Below are 12,136 nucleotides of genomic sequence, written 5' to 3'. Positions count from 1 at the left end.
CTGACACAATAAAATTCTATCCTTCTTACTTTTTTATATAATTACTACAGCTTGGTGTATAATATCTTGTTTTTGTTGTTTTAAAAAGCATCAATCAATAGAAATTATGAATGATTGTTTGGAAAAACTACTGCCTTCCCAGTAAGGAACTGTGCAAACAGATTCACAGTCACAGCACATGGCAGGCACCCTTATCCAGAAGAACTGAGCAATTGAGGGTTAAGGGCCTTGCTCAAGGGCGAAGCAATGGCAGTTTGGTGGTCAATACGCATATGGTTCTGTGAAAGAATTCTGTTTTTGAAATAACTTTTAAGATACCTCTAGGTGCGCTAGGTTACTAGAAAATGCCACCTCCCCTTCTGATGAATCCTGTTCTTTATGAGATTTGCTGGCATTGGCAAAAGATGGGGACAAAGCCAAGGCTGCAGCAGAAACAGGTCAGTGCTATGGAAACCACAGTCATGCTTCAGCAGTAATGCCAAGAAAAAGTACAGCTATTATATCCTACAGCCTGGATTCCCTAATTCCCCAAAGTGAAGGTATCCACTTCCCAAAAACCATATCTGTCCATGCACTACACTACTATTACAGGTTTGGGGACGCCTTGAAATACTTACAGAGGAAAAATGCCAGTCCAGCCTTAACAAATCTCTGGAAGGCCCAGTAAATGACCAAGAAAAGCATCTCAGAGAAATGGCTAGTAAAGCAGTTTGTATGAAGAAAGTGATTGCAGATGTTCTAACTGCAATAAAATGTAAATTATAAAAGTTTTCAAATACTGTCACATATTGTATATTGAAATATTTCACTATCTACACTGAGTTTGCAGCATTCTTAAAGACTCCTCCCACCCTGTCTATAGGCTTCTTTCTGGTAGGTGTGCCATCGATGCGGGGATAAAAACAGACCCAAATGCAGGATAGCATAAAAATAAACCGATTTAATAAATAAATCACACAAAACAGGGACACAGACGTGACTAGAGACGAGACCAAGGACGAGGATTCCGCACTGCCACCGGATTCTGCAAAGGCAAGGAGAAAGAGACAAGGGTGGGGCAGACACGTGAACACTGAACATGGCCAAAGTACGGGCTGGATCCTGACAGTACCATCACCACCCCACCCCACCCCCCACCACCACCCCCAAGGCACGGCTCCTGATGAGCCAATCCCATATAAAACCATATCCAAGGGGACCACGATCCAAGCAAGATCCAGGAGGGGGGAGCAAGGCACACACAAGGCAGGTGGGGGGAGCAAGGCATACGGTAGCTCAGCCAGTGAGGGCCGAGTGACATCCACAGCAGAGCAGAAGGGCCAAGCAACATCCACAGTCAAGCAGAAGGGCCGAGTATGCGGGGTGATGAAGCAGGACACACACAAAAAAAAGAAAAAGCTGGGGACATTGTCCGCCAGCAGGAAGTGAGGCAGCTCCCTCCATGGGAAACCGGAAGCGGTTTCACCCCACCGGAACAAATGCGGACCGATCTCACCCCCCCAAAAAAAATAATAAAGTCCAGGGACAAACAGGGCCGAGAAAACAGTCCGGAAAAAAAATGCTCCCGCAATAAGCCGGTCCAGGCTGACACTATCCTGCTGGTTCTTGGTCTGGCACAATCCTTCTGTCAGCGATGCGAGGATAAAAACAGACCCAAATGCAGGATAGCATAAAAATAAACTGATTTAATAAATAAATCACACAAAATAGGTACACAGACAAAACCAGACATGACACAATGCGTGATTAGAGACAACACCAATGACGAGGATTCCGTGCCGCGTTGTCTATGGCCTATGTTAAATACACAAGACAATTAACACATGAGGAACAGGTGTGCAGAGGCAGGACGAAAGAGACAAGGGCGGGGAAGACACGTGAACACCGGACGTAAACAACCGCACATGGCCAAAGTCCGAGCTGAATCCTGACAAGGTGCTTCAGGAGCCTCCAGCAGGCTGAGGAACTGCTTTTTCTCAAGGGCTGTCTCTTTACTGAACTCTACCTCCCGGTGACTCAGAATCCAACAATCACAAAACAATAATCTACTATCTAATTTCGATTACTATGTATTACATGAAGATAACACAGTTGTTGTGACTGGTATATGAATGAATGTTACAGCAGCTACAGGAAACCTCAGGCTGTGACATGTATGTAACATTATAATACTCGATAATTTAGCCATTATACATAGGTTCAGAAGTAAAACTTGACATTGGGCAGCACACTGGGTAGATTGGTGAGGTTTACACCACTTTACAAACAGTTTTCGACAGAAAGGGGGGGGGGGCTTAAATTGTTTCAGTGTTGTTTTTTGTTGACTTCTCTTTCACACATAAAATTTACAAAGCTTACCATGCAAGACACATACAGTATGAGTAAATTGTTAAAGGGAAAATAAAAGCATGTGCCTATTTTTATTCTGGGGGTCTGCACACACTAGTCCATTTAATCAGGATAAATAGCCAGTTGCTCTGCATGCTTATTGTGGCTCTCTTTTTAGCTGTAGTCATTATAATTTATATGTTTGAAGGTTACATCAGGACAACACTGTTATAATTCACCTATTTTGTAAAAGAGCCATATACTATTTTTAAATAGAAGAGAGAAGAGAGACTCTGATGATCGTCTCAGCTGATGATTATCTGCTGCAGGCTCTTGTGATCCAAGATGGTGCAATTCCCAATCCAGACAGCTGCTCAGGAGGCTCTTGATGGTCCATCTGTAATACCTGTTCAGGATGAGTGGAGGCAGATGTGCTTTCTTCAGCCTTTGTATGATGTAGAGACTCCGCAGGGCTTTCTTACAGATAGCTGGTGTTGAGTGACCAGGTAAGGTTCTCTGCCAATTGAACAGCAAGGAATTTAGTGCTCTTGATCTTCACAAAATATCCATTGATTTTCAGTGGAGAGAGGTCAGTCTGTATTCTTCTTAAGTCAACAACCATCTCTTTAGTTTAGTTAGGTTGTTGGCTCCACACCATGCTGTTTGCTGCTGCGCCTAATCTCTGTATGCTGACTCGTACTTCTTGCTGATGAGAGCAACCCTGATTGTGTCCTCTGCAAACTTAATGGTATGGATCAAGCTGTGCAATGATACACAGTGGACTGAGCAAACAGTCCTGAGGGGCTCCAGTGCGCAGTGGGGCAATGCTGGAGATACTGTTCTCATACTGTTCTCCCTGTTCTCCCAGGAACTCCACAATCCAGCTGCAGGGGGAGGTGTTCAGGAGCAGAAGGTTCAACCACTCAGCCAGGTGCTGAGGAATGCTGAAGTAAATTCTATGAACAACATCTATACTATTTGTTATGCCTAGATGAAGGGTCATGGCAGAGACATCATCTGAGGGGCAGTTTGGATAATACGCAAACTGCAAGGGCTCCAGTGAGGGTGGCAACTGGGTTTTGATTTGCCCTTGATGGATCCCTCAAAGCATTTCATCACAATGGGTGACATGACAATAGTCAATGATGCAGAATATTGGCAGGTCTTCTTCAGCACCAGGACGATGGTAGTGGTTTTAAGGCATGTTGGAACAACTGTGCTGTGCTCAGAGAAATGTTGAAGATATCAGTGAAGACATTTGTCAGGCTCACTCTGCTAACAACCTCTGTCTGGCCAATAGTCTGAGTGAGTTCACTTGTCAATGGGACAGTCCTGCCACCAGCCATCACCTATGACACCAGCGATCAGCACCAACTTAAACACCAGCGCATCATCTTCACCACTCCCAACACAGCACAGATGCATACCTCAACGCCTGCTGATTCTGATTCTGAAGAAAGCAAAAACTAATTTCATCTGTAAAAATAGTCATTGTTCCGATTCATTCCCATGGTACTGAGTGGGGTTGAGGTGAAGGCTTTGAACATGTTGGACTAGGCTTTATAGTTCCAGCAGAGGAAATATGTAATGCTATGGCAACCAAAGACATCACATACAATGTTGTGCTTCCAAATTTGTGGTAATAGGTGTTAATGTCAGATTTCCATAAACCTTTAAAGTGTTTGATTTGCCTGTCAGCTGCCAGATGTTGAACTGGGTTCCTTACAGGAGTCTAGTCTCCAAGATATAGTGACAAACACCTAATTCTTGTAGGTCTCAGTACCACTTTGATTTGAAGCCTGGCCAAGGTCAATGTGGGTGGCTTTAGAACGGAGGTTTACACTTACTATCATCAAGTTAGAAGGAAACCTCCAGCCTAGGACAGAAACCAGCAGATGGCTGAATCCAAAACAGCAAGAAGTTTGCTGTGGTTAATAGATATATGTGTGCAAGCAGTTTTTGACTCAGGGAAAATTAAGCCACCTTCATTGGCAATGGAGGGAAAACATTGGCATTGGCATCTCCAGTTGTGTAAAAAAGTGAAGGAAGCACTTTAATTTGATCAATTTATTAAAATTATTTGTATAGCGTTTTTAACAATTCACATTGTCGCAAAGCAGCTTTACATTAGCATTTCATGTGATATACCAACAGCCTAGCTATATCAGACACCATGCTTTAGCTAATTAGCTAAACTAGCAGAAACATTTCACTGGCAATTCTATGACAGAAAGAAGAATGCGTACACTAACAACAGACTCACCTCCAACTCTGATTTCTCCCAGGGGTCAATGAAGACAGATTTGACTCTGCTGATCTGAGGAATGCTGCGATGGATGCCTGAGCAGTTCTGACATATGAAGACACCCAAGGTGAAGGAAGCCCACTCTGGACCTACAACACAGAGACAGAGCATTTAGGTGGGTGGGTGGGTGGAAGGAAGGAAGGAAGGAAGGAAGGAAGGAAGGAAGGAAGGAAGGAAAGAAAGAAAGAAAGAAAGAAAGAAAGAAAGAAAGAAAGAAAGAAAGAAAGAAAGAAAGAAAGAAAGAAAGAAAAGAAAAGAAAAGAAAAGAAAAAGGTACTCCATTTGAACCTCTCTTCCGGTTTACCCACACAAAAAAGAGAGAGCCATTATCTGTGACAAGCTAAGAAAGACAAAGAAAGAGGTCAGGAAGTGGTAAACATAGAGCGCAGTAACTGAAACTTGTTTGGTTAAAGATTCAAACCAGATGTCCATTAGATTAGAGTTTGTTGTGTCAGTGGCTTGCCCAACTCCAACAGTGTAGTGAACGTGTATTGTTCACACAGTGTAGAATCATACAGTATAAATATGTAATGCAAAGTAATAAATGTTATTCACAAATATGCTTGACTGTAAAGAAAGGAAAAGGATTCCAGTCGACCCAGATACCCACATTATATACCCACATAAAATAATTTAAAAAAAACATATAGTTTATAAAACCATTTACCTGTTCCCTGAATTAGTGTGCCATAATTTCCCAGATTCTCCACTGTATTCAAATAAAAGCAATACGAGCCATTTGTAATATAACACTATGTTTTTAAAACAATGGTTATAGCTCACATTTTGGTTAAATAATACTGTAATCATGTTATGTTGCTTGCCTCATTAAATAAATACCTAGTGGTGTCATGCACTATCAGCTATTATATACACAAACTACTGATTTTCATCTAGTGAATCCACAGAAGAGTGAGAAAAATAAAGAACATTGTCTCAACATTATGTTGGTAGAAACATCTTTTTGATAAAATATATGGTCAGATCAGTAAAGATATAGAAAGTATTGTTCTTTACAATCATGGTGAGCAGAAACGCATCTAAGCATAGACAAAACAATAACCCTGAGCTGGATGTGGTACAACAGCAGAAGATAACACTCCTGTCAGCCAAGAACAGGAATCTGTGACCATCGTAAACACAGGTTCACCCAAACGAGACATCTGAACCCTTGAAACACTTCTGGTTGAAGTCTCCTCGCTTGGTCTTGCACACTGCTGCTAAGAATGGCTGCTGACCCATGTGACTGCTGTGGATACCCATGTGACTATTGTGCTGTCTTTGAACTGCTGTTGCAGCGGTCAGCTTTGTGCATGAGTTGTTATCAGTGAAGCCTTGAAGACTTTGGCAGAAAGAAATTAGTGTAAATTGTAGCATGAACTGAGAAATTATGCTGACCTATTTCTTGCTAGGGAGCTCTGGGTTGCATAATTCCATTTCGCCGTAAACATCTGTAGAAAGAACATTGTTTACATTTACATTGTTTATTTTCCAGGGTCAACCAAATGAGGATGGGTTCCCTTTTAAATCTAATTCCTCTCAAGGTTTCGTCCTCATATCACCTGAGGCCAATATATCATTGCAACCATTCACTCAGGCTTGCTCATTAGGGAATAAATATGAATTAAATTTTTAAACTTTATATTTTTTATTCTGTTTTCATGCTTGGCATGGGGGTAATCCAGGAAACTAACACTGTAGCAGCGGGTAATTTTATGCAACTCGCTTTTATTAAACACTGGAATTTGGCAGAATCTCTTGTCCTCAGTGTTTGTTACATCAATTTGTGTATTTTGGTGACTGAGTTTGCACACACACACAAACAAAGAAAGAGCATAAAATGTAGATTGAAAAAGCAAAAGCTGCTTTCTTTACTGTTATACTGTTTTAAGTTCTGTTGAGGGTTTTTGAACTAATCTGGCACCATGCCAATCAACCGTGCAGCAGATAAAGTCACTAGAATCACAATTTCCCCATTCTGAAGGTTAAGATGAACAATAACTGAACCTCTTAAATTGTATCTGCATGTTTTTATGCATTGCACTGCTACAACATGATTGGCTAACTGGGTAACTCTACAAATTAGCAGGTCTACAGATATTGCTGTTAAAGTGACCAGTGAGTATATATTTATTTATAATTTACACCAATCAGCCTTAATATTAAAACCACTGACAGGTGAAGTGACTAACCAATAATACTGATTAGGGGTGGGATAAATTAGACAGTAAGTAATCAGACAGTTCTCAAAGTTGATATTTTGGAAGTGAATTTAATGTGGTACAAATTATGATGGCTAGAGAACTGGGTCAGGGCATTTCCAAAACAGGAGGTTCTGAGGGTTCCCGGTATGCAATGGTGGGTACCTACCAAATGTGGTCTAAGAAAAGACTGGCAAACTGGGCCATGTGTTTTGGGTTAATGCCCGAAGCATGTGCAGAGTTACTATATGTAAAAAGGTGCATATTCAATGTAATAAATGTATACAGTGATCCAAAAAATCCTACACACACCTGTTAAATGTTGCAGGTTTTTCTAACATAAAAAACAACAAAAAATAAATCAAGCCAAAGCTTCTTCCACATTTAATGTGATGATCAAACACAAACTTCAAGTAAAAATCAAATAGAAATGCCCTAAAGAAAAAAAAAGAATAAACAATAATCTGATTGCACAAATAAGCACATCCTATAGTATCATGCACTAGTACATCAGACCTGCACATTTTTATGAACAGCAGATATGTTAATTCCTTTCCACTGCTTCTCTCTTTGTACCCATCCCGAGGCATCCAGACACTGTACCAGCTCTCAACGTCCTCTGTGGGACGAAGCCTTTGGACGTCCACTGAGCCGAGGCCGACTCTAAGAATCCTGAGACATCTCCAGTTAGACTCTGTGATACTAAGGAGATCCGAAGTCCATGATCCTTACACCAATACAACATTTAACTGACTGTATATTACAATCACACCCCCAGTGTCACCCATATGAGGATGGGTTCCCCCTTGAGTCCGGTTCCTCTCAAGGTTTCTTCCTTTACCAATTTAAGGGAGTTTTTCCTTGCCACTGCTGCCTGAGTCACCTCAGACTTGCTCATAGGGGAATAAATACATACACATTGTAACGATATATATCTAATAATAATCTAGAATTTTTATTCTGTTAATTCTTATTTCTTTTATTATTCGTTATTTCCTTTATCATTAATTATGTTTACCTTCTGCTCTATGTTTATGTTCTGTAAAGCTGCTTTGAGACAATGTCTATTGTAAAAAGCGCTATACAAATAAACTTGAATTGAATTGAATTGAATCTTAAAATTGTACACGTAATGGTTCACATTAAAACTCATGTTCAAAAGTAATTATCATACACCTGTCATCAAGTATTTCTAATTAACCACAATCTATATAATTGCTGTATTACTTCTGTATCTGGATTATTTTCTTGACATCTTTTTGGCTTCATCTGACTACACAAGCCATGATCTGCAAAGAGCTTAGAAAGCTTTTACAGGCTTTCACCGAATCAATCATCAGATGAGTACAAAATAGTTTGCAGAACTTTAGGGCCATTATCAACAAATAAAGAACATAAGGCACCACAGTGACATTACCTAGTATCCCAAAAATTGACAAAAGGACAAGCATGAAACTGCACAAGGACCTACAGTAATATTAACTAGATTTGTAAAGTTCGTCGCAACAAACTTTGATGTTGGCTTTGATGGGGCAAGTATTCACAAAGGCCAGTGCTTTTTGGAGGCTAGTGGACATAAGGGTCAGTGTTACTTTTGGAGGCAAGTGGACAGAAAAATTGTGAAAGCTACTGGAACGCTAGGGTGCCAATACTTTTGGAGGAGAGCGGACATGAGCATGTAATGTGATCTGAATACCCGTGGGGCAGTTCCCCACATTGTGCTGAGTGTTTTGATACGTCACATGTCCATGTTGTGCAAATTTTAAATTTTCACGTGATGTCACATGACCAGAATACCCGTGGGGCAGTTCCCCTCATTGTGCCGAGTGTTTTGATATGTCACATGTCCATGTTGTGCAAATTTTTATTTTTCGTGACGTCACAGAACCGAAAACCGTGACCCTAAAACCGTGATACGAACCGAACTGTGGGTTTTGTGAACCATGCCACCCCTAATACATATCTTCTTGTACGTTGGCAAGATAGTCTAGCTAAAATTAGTATGTTTGCAATATAGTAGAATTAATATAATAATAGTAGTATAGATTGAGACAGGCTACAACATCAGATGACCATCCTCACAAGTTGCTCAGGTTTGCTGATAGTAAAGTAATGGGATGCCACATGTCTGTCACCTTCTGGCTTTCCCTTTTAGTTATGCTGTCATAGCTAGTCTTGCATCCTGTCTGCACTTTGCACATAATGTACATTGTCCATCACATGATTGCAATCATACTTAACCCCTCGCCCTATCCAAGTCACTCCCGATCTTCTAGTGTTCTGAGTTCCTAGTCTGATCACATGTTCTTACGGACCTACTTCATCAATCCTGATGTTCTACCCCTGGTTGGGGTTCTACCCCGGTGGTCGGGGATTGATCTGCATGTTTGGCTAGTGAATCATTGGATTGTCCAACATTGAACCATTGTTATGTTAGTCAGCTGTGAGGTCTGGTCTTGATCAGCAGTCTTTTGAAGACTTTGACAGGAATTAATTAGTTTTGGGTCTATGGTGAATTCAGAGTTTTTGCTGACCCATTAGTTAATCAGGAGCTCTCAGTTGTACACTTATAAACTGTTGTAGAAATGACATTATTTACATTTACATTATTTACTGTCTAGTGTCAACCAAATGAGGACGGGTTCCCTTCTGTGTCTGTTTCCTCTTAGGCTTTCTCCCTCATATCATCTCAGGGAGTTTTTCCTTGCCACCATCACCTCTGATAAGGATAGATGTTAAACATATATAGTAACTTAATTTGAAATTTTAAATGTATTTATCTATTTATTTTATTTAGAGGAATTGACTCAAAAAATCGACCACACTGGGTTTCAATCCCTGTCAGAAGAGAATTGGAATCTAAGGCTATCAGGTGCACAAGATCATCAAAACTTGATAGTTGAAGACTGTAGAAAGACCAGGTGATTTGTTTTCCTAACTTTATCCATCTCAGTATTTGCTGATTTTCTGCTCACAATGGTTTTAGGGTGTTTATTTTAGTTACTATAGACTTCAGCTCAAACTAGTCTGGTATTTTTCTCATATCTCTCAAAGAAAGTGTTTCAGCCAGCAAACCCTCTGCTCACAGAATGTTTTTTCCGCCAAAACCATTCGGTGTAAATTCTAGATGTTGTTGTGTATGAAAATAACAGATCAACAGTTTATAAAATATTTAAACTAGCCATTCTGTTACCAAAATATATGCCACCTTTTGAGAACATGTAAGATTCACCAAAACCCAGTTAATTCAACAGAAAGTGGGAGTAAACGAGTATCTGGACACTTTTATTGCTGTAATTTTACCTACGTCTTTTGACTTAATCCTTTGAACAAAAAAGATTTGCTTAGAAACAAACCTGACCACAATTTACCAGCATTGTTGCAAAACTGTAGCTGGCGATGACAGATTCAAGATGTCTGCAGTAAGAAGCAACAACACTAGAGTCTTTAAATGGTTATTTGCCCTTGCTATATAGTACAGATGCAATCAATCATGCATGTGGTTGTTTAAAAAAAATAGATATTCTTTAAATTGCATATATACTTAAACGTATTAAGATGGCAAACAATTAGCTAAAGTGACTTAAGTGGCTAAAATGCTTTAATTGACAGATAAAATTAAGTCATTGTCAAAGATGAGAACCTGCGGTTCTTTTACATGGAGCTGGAAGCTCTTCAGCCTTTCATGCCAAAGCACTTCATCACCAAATAGTCTCAAGAGGGCTTCCCAATACATCCTTCTGTAACGTAGTAACCCGATGTACAGTCTTATAATGCTGTAATTCTGATTTACAGGAAGATTTATACTTTTCTGAGCTACAATGTGCAACTTGAATTTGGGTGCCGGTTTAATAAATTCACTTGCATGCATATCAAATACAATCCTGGCACAAAGAGTCAATAGGTGTGGTGGAAAACATTCAGATACACTGAATGTTATGCCAATGGATGAAAAGGGAAAGCATTAGAGGAATGAACAAGGCTGGGAGACATAATGACATTTATGCACTTGATGTACACACAAAAGCCACGCCCACATCGTGGAGGCTTGAGACTTGGTGTTTTTCTTATAAATCACTCACACACACACACACACTGTGTATATTTTATATATATATATATATATATATATATATATATATATATATATATATATATATATATATATATATATGTACACACACACACACACACACACACACACACATATACATATATATATATATACATACACGCGCGGGCACATAATGGGCGAATGAGACATTGGATTGAATAATAGGACGGTAGAGATGGATGTGTCTTTAGGCGCGGTCTAAAGGTTTCGGGAGAATCTTACCTTGAGCCCCGCAGTCAGAGCAGCACCCATTCCCAGGTCTGTCCAGAATCTCCTGAAGCCGGCGTCTGTGTGGTTCTCCCGAAGCCATGCTGAACATTCGGACCTTTCAGACTGATGAACACAGAAAGCTGCGCTGTTTTCCGCTGGGATTCGGCTGTGATGTCACAAGAAGCTCCAGCGCCCGAAATATCACGCTTCAGGCGATTCCTGACTGACGGAACATTTTCAAGAGCTTTGACGGCGGTAACGACATTAAACGGATATGAAATTAATCGGAAAATATGACCTCAAACCCCGTGAGCTGGTGACTGAAGTATGGTTAGTTTGTCTCAATGCAGGACTCGTGTATTTAACGCCCTTCAGTAGAGAGACCTCAAGCGGTCGCGGCTACACAACACGCCTTTATTCACCTCAGATGGTCACTTAGAGGAAGGCGAAGTCTCTGTATGTTGCTATACTAAAGCTTGGGGCTTTCACCAGGGTTCATTTACACACACTGTCCACTTTAATAGGAACACAGGGGTCATGAAGCAGCAGCACAGAGAATAAAGTGTCATCAGGTTTAAACCCACATCAAAATATCTATCGATAGTCTTTAGAGAATGAGGTGGGAAAATAGCCACATTAACACTGGTAGTAGAATGAATCATACTGAAGATCTCTGCATCATAGAACAGTAGTTCAGCCTTAAAGCAGTTGATCACAAACTCTCGCACACGAAGGCCATAGACTGCATGTAGTGTGTAAAACTCAATGTCCTCTGTTGCAGCAGTTCTAAACAGCCTCTGGAAGCATCATTTAGCTCATACTACTACTACTACTAATAATAATAATAATAACAACAATAACATAAGATCCCTGTCAGAAGCTTCTTGAGATGGGTTTCCATAGCCCAGCAGATGGACACAAGCTTAAGATGACTATAAACACAAGCATTGGCTAGAGTGGTGTAAAGCATGGCACTTC

At 40.3% G+C, this 12,136-nt stretch overlaps 1 protein-coding gene across 1 annotated transcript in view; it reads right to left on the bottom strand.

Annotated features, from left to right (window-relative positions):
- LOC113639510 (arf-GAP with dual PH domain-containing protein 1) overlaps positions 1-11,555 on the bottom strand; it is a 28,995-nt gene extending 17,440 nt beyond the window's left edge. The window contains exons 1-2 of the mRNA XM_027141390.2: positions 11,171-11,555; positions 4,592-4,722 (exon numbers count right to left, since the gene is read on the bottom strand). Of these exons, the coding sequence (XP_026997191.1) occupies positions 4,592-4,722; positions 11,171-11,267 (228 nt within the window). The 5' untranslated portion in view covers positions 11,268-11,555. The remainder of the gene's footprint in view (positions 1-4,591; positions 4,723-11,170) is intronic.
- Between the last annotated feature and the right edge of the window lie 581 nt (positions 11,556-12,136).

Source organism: Tachysurus fulvidraco, chromosome 15 (genome assembly GCF_022655615.1).
Source record: "Tachysurus fulvidraco isolate hzauxx_2018 chromosome 15, HZAU_PFXX_2.0, whole genome shotgun sequence".
In the NCBI taxonomy this organism is placed as follows: Eukaryota; Metazoa; Chordata; class Actinopteri; order Siluriformes; family Bagridae; genus Tachysurus; species Tachysurus fulvidraco.
This window is presented reverse-complemented; position numbering and strand designations above follow the sequence as displayed.